Source organism: Fukomys damarensis, unplaced genomic scaffold (assembly GCF_012274545.1).
Source record: "Fukomys damarensis isolate Sample0158 unplaced genomic scaffold, DMR_v1.0_HiC HiC_scaffold_5, whole genome shotgun sequence".
NCBI classification, from domain to species: domain Eukaryota; kingdom Metazoa; phylum Chordata; class Mammalia; order Rodentia; family Bathyergidae; genus Fukomys; species Fukomys damarensis.
In genome coordinates this window covers 5,611,779-5,616,744 of record NW_022900917.1, presented here as the reverse complement: position 1 = coordinate 5,616,744, position 4,966 = coordinate 5,611,779, and the positions used below count along the sequence as shown (strand labels likewise).

General features: G+C 43.3%; 1 protein-coding gene across 3 annotated transcripts in view; it reads right to left on the bottom strand.

The window, feature by feature from the left end:
* Nucleotides 1–4,960, bottom strand: part of Taf2 (TATA-box binding protein associated factor 2) — a 64,903-nt gene extending 59,943 nt beyond the window's left edge. For all 3 annotated transcript variants that reach the window (XM_010619506.2, XM_010619507.2, XM_010619508.2), the window contains exons 1-3: nt 4,828–4,960; nt 4,216–4,270; nt 1,885–2,045 (exon numbers count right to left, since the gene is read on the bottom strand). In XM_010619506.2, the coding sequence (XP_010617808.1) occupies nt 1,885–2,045; nt 4,216–4,270; nt 4,828–4,910 (299 nt within the window). In that variant the 5' untranslated portion in view covers nt 4,911–4,960. The remainder of the gene's footprint in view (nt 1–1,884; nt 2,046–4,215; nt 4,271–4,827) is intronic.
* Between the last annotated feature and the right edge of the window lie 6 nt (nt 4,961–4,966).

Genomic DNA, 4,966 nt, shown 5'->3' with positions numbered 1-4,966 from the left:
CAAAAAAAAAAAAAAAAAAAAAAAAAAAAAAAATACAGCCATGAAAGGGAAATGTTTTGAACAGATTTGGGACACCAAGACAGCCACAGCAGCGCAACTACAGACACTCACCCCGAGCTGCTCCAGAAAGCAACAAGAACAATGGGATAAGCATGGCCCAAGGAGGGGCGTTAACATCATTGTCTTTCACTTTCACTGTAATCATTTTTAAAAGTTTAAATATTCAACATACAGTCTGCCAAGAAATATATGTATTAGGAAAAGAAAACCTGGATGTATATTTTGATTCTGAACTTACTGAGGCATCATGAGATTAATACGAGTTACCTGTGGCCTCTACAATTACAAGAGGTGCTCCAAGTGGTAGCCAGGAGCTTCCAGGCATTTATTAGTACAGAGAACTGCCGATGTGTGGGTACATGTTTTCGGCACACTCTAGATTTCTGATCACACCTTGTAAACCGATGATTACCTAGGGTCACACATTTTTTTCTAAAAATAAGCCTTCTTTCTCAACCTTCCCAGTGCAGTGGACCCCAAGCTTCAGCTCATCACAAACCCCCAGGCAGCTCAGTAACATAAACAGCAGGCTCCCGCTGCCAGGTGTTTAATGGGCAGTGATAGGCAAGTCTGTCCCACAGCGTACTTTGAGAACTGCTGCCTAGCCAGGCGTGGCGGCTCACACCTGTAATCCCAGCACTTGGGAGGCTGAGGCAGGAGGATCGCTGTGAGGTCAAGACCAGCCTGGGCTACCTAGTGAGTTCCAGGTCAGTCTCAAATAATCAAAAAAAACAAACAAAAAAAAAGGGAACTGCTGCCTTAAGCAAAATTATACATGCTATGCTTGTCAAAATGTCATTTTAATTAAAACAAGGTTATAACCCCAGCTTGGTACTGTATCCCAAACCACAGAGAGCACAGAAAGTGACAGAAGCCAATGCCATCAAAACTTTGAAAGAAACGAGTGCCCTCTAATAGCTGACATTGTTGCAGATAATGTTTGACAAGCTATTTTAAAGCAGCCAACACCATTATGGAACATTTTTAGTTAGGCTCTGGTCTAAAGGGCATGGTGATCATCCCTGCCACTGGAAACTTCTGTCCTTTGGTTCCTCTGGCAGCACTGAGGAATGAAGCCAGGGCTCTGTACATGCTATCCGAGTGCTGTACTGCTGAGCCACATCCGTAACTTGAAAACATTTGATATTTATGAACTGGTTCCAAAAACAAAAAACAGGAAATGGCTAAAAAATTTAATGCTCCTAGCCAGGCACAGAGATGTGTACCTGTAATACCAGCACTTGGGAGTCTGAGACAGGAGGATAACAGTAAATTCAAGGCCAGCCTGGACTACATAGTCAGCTCAAGCCCAGTCTGAACTACACTGCAAGACCCTGCCTCAAAAAACCAAAAGAATGGGCTGGCAATTTAGCCCAGTGGTGCCACATCTGCCTCGCAAGCGCAAGGTCCTGAGTTCAACCCCCAGTACCAAGAAAAAAAAAGGGGGGAAATAAAATTAAAATTCCTACATAGTACTTTCTTAAAATTGTAGTCTAAGGAAAGAATAATTCACTATATCATAGAAAACTAGCAAAATCACCTGATCCAAATGTGCAGAGTAGTAAATCAACAGGTTATAAAAAAAAAAAGGGAAACCTGAGTCTAACAACAATCTGAGAAAAATCTATTAAGAAACATTAGTTGAGGGCCTGGGATTTAGCTCAGTGGTTCTACCACCTGGCTTACAAGCACAAGGACCTGAGTTCGATCCCTGGTACCAAAAAAAAAAAAAGGAAAAAGAAAAAAGAAAAGAAACATTAGTTGAATCATGAAAAACAGCAACAAGATTGTTAAAAATGTTGATCTTTAAAGCATACAACTTACTGTTTTGATTCACTGTGACACACTTCTAAGGTTGGATCATTATAAATGAAAGCCGCCTCTAAATCATTGATCCTTACTCGGTATATTCTACACTGTTTGCTGTTCAACTTGATCCTATTCAAGTTTGCGACTGTAGGAAATATAGTCAGTTCCACAAATCCCTGTAAAAACAAAGGGTAAGAGCTTTGTTATAAAGATTGGTGTGCTGCACAGTACATTCCTTTGATTTCTGCTAACTTGCTACACACTTACTACACCTCAGGGGGAGGACCCCAGACAGTCACACACACAGAGCTGACCACACGTTTTAACTTCAAACACGAATGTCTCCCTGACCGAATCGTAAGAGTCATGCATACTTTGTCATCCTGGAGGTTCACACACACTATCAGTAAAAATTAAGGCATCTGTTAAAAGAAAAAGAAAAGGACTCACTACCTTCAAGTACAAGGATTTCTGGACAGACTGGAACCCAGACAGGAAAGAGGAAGAGGAAACAACAGAAGAGAAGTAGAACCAAAGCCACGAGACCGGCAAGGGAAAGAATGTGGATGGAGACTTCAACTCAAAGTACAGCAATGAGGGTGTACGGCCTCACAGCCACTTCCCAGACCCACACAGGGTCAGTCCCCGAAGAGTGTCCCTGGAGGGAGTGGGAAAGGAAAAGACCTAACCCTTTCTGAGCTTCCTGGTTCTGAACTAACATCATACCTCAAGTCCCAGAGCACCACCATAACCCTTATGTCAACTAAAAAGGGCTGGGATCAGAGTCCTGGGTGGTCACACACCACGCTCCCACAGGGGAATGACAATGACCTCCCTTGCCCCACGACACACCGCAGACACTTCAGTAACTGGTTAAGAGCCACCTGGGTTCCTGTCCCATGGAGTCAGGGCCAAGCAGAAACTCCCAGACTGCCCATTCTGTTCCTCGACAGTGAACCAAGGCAACTAGACGTGCTGGGGATGTGCAGAGATCAGTGCCACAAAAGACTGAAAACATTCTGACCAGAGGTTCCTCTCTGCCAGGCTGAGGCACGCTGTAGTTTCATTCCTCTGTTAACACTTCTGTGCAACCCGAACAAAGTCATTTAACCTCATTCTTTCTCTAGAAAGTTAAGAGTAGAGTATTACCTACGTGAAGACGTTACTGTGAAGATTCCATGAGTTAACACTCAAATACCTCAGGAAAGTGCCTTAGCACCGCTGCCTCTGCCTCAAATCACCCAGAATTTACGGAAAGCTCACATGCCTTCCTAGGTCTCAGACTCTGTGGTCACCGCAACTCAGTCATAGTGTAAACTCTTCCTACTCCACTTTCACGAATGCTAACTTTATTAAGGGCTTCCCTTCTGACTTCAGTTAATATTGTAACCTCCTAAATCCTCAAACCTTCCCTTCACAATTCAGACAAAATGCTATTCCTAAGTATCCCACAGTGAGATACGAGGAAAATAGTAATCTGTGAGGAATACTGCAGAAGGAATTCCATAAATGAGCACGCTAGGCTTAATGAACAAGGTAGGAGCTTTATCTGAGCTGTATGGTTCATATGAAAGTTTATTCTTGCCAGGCGTGGTGGTGCACGCTGTAATCCCAGCACTCAGGAGGACCGGACAGTAGCTGAGAGTTCAAGGCCTGCCTGGACTACAACAATGCCACTGTCTCAAAAAGAAAAAAAAAGATTATTCTTTTCTGTGTTTACAGCTAATCCCAAGGAAACACAGACATGGGCAACAAGTATGAGGGAGAAGTGGATCCTGCTCTTCAAGGAAAACTAGCCCTAAGATTTGAATCTATTTAATATAGGTACAGAGGTACCTACAGTACCTTAAACACTCAGGTTCTCAATGATTTTCCCAGAGTGGATTATGTCAGCAACTCATATATTGAAAAAGTGGTATGGGGGGCACGAGACCTCAAATGCTCTATTCAAAACCTCACTGCAAAGCAATGGCACCAAAACCACTGCAGCCAGGTCAGCAAACAAAAGTGGCCTCTTGGAAGCCAAGTCAAGCAGTAAGAGTACAAATTTTAATTTTTCCACGAGAGAAATCTCACTATGAGCTTATTCTTGTTTTAAGCACAACTCCAAAATGCTTGGTTTGATACTGCACAACATAAAATCAGAAAAATAAAACTTTTAGTCAGAGAAGAGACAAAGAATGAATGAGAATCCTGAGGCAACACATAGAACCAAAGGATCTTGGAGTCAGACCCGAACTCTAACTCCTGCCTATTCTTGAAAATTAGCCCTAAGATTTTAGGAAGACTATAAAGTGACGTGAAAGGCAGCTCACTACTCTTTATAATTTAGGAATATAAACTTACCACAACCGATTTTCTCTGGAAATTTATGTTGGTGATGCAGACAACCTGATGAGTTGTACATTAAAAAATATAAAAAAGAAAAAATACTATTATTAAATGAGAGCACAAGTGCATCCTGGGATAAATAAGGACTATGTTCAAAGGAACTGGAAATCACACATCAATCTTTTCATTTAAAAACCCTACAAGTGGGGCAAGGTGGCACGGTGCCCTGTCACCCCAGAACTTGGGAGGCTGACGCAGGAAGATTGATGCCGTTGCCAAGCCAACCAGGGCTACACAGTGAGTTCAAGGCTATCCTGGACTACATAAAGAGATCCAGTTTCAAAAAATACATAAACAACTAATAAATTCCTACAAAGTAGAATAGTCTATTTTAAATCCAGCGAGAATCCCAAGTACAGAGTTCTCCTGAAAGAAGTACAGGGGCTTATTAACCTAAGGAACTAAATCCGGTAAATAGCACTCATTCATAATTTTCATCCCAAAACACCCTTCCCATCCCAGGGAGAGGAACTGGGGTCCCCACCAGGATTCCCGGGTCTCCCAGGTCAGTTGCAAGCAATCCCATAATGAAAACAAAGCCCCAGGGGGAGACGAAGCGATACTTATAATTTATAGGGCCTCGGGCTCTCGAAGCCCTTGTCTCCCTTTTTCTTGTTCATCCTGGGGGGCTCGGAGCCGGTCGGCGGCATGAGGCGGGCCCGCGGCGCATTCCCGGTCCCAGCACTGCACTGTGTGGGTCGCGCCC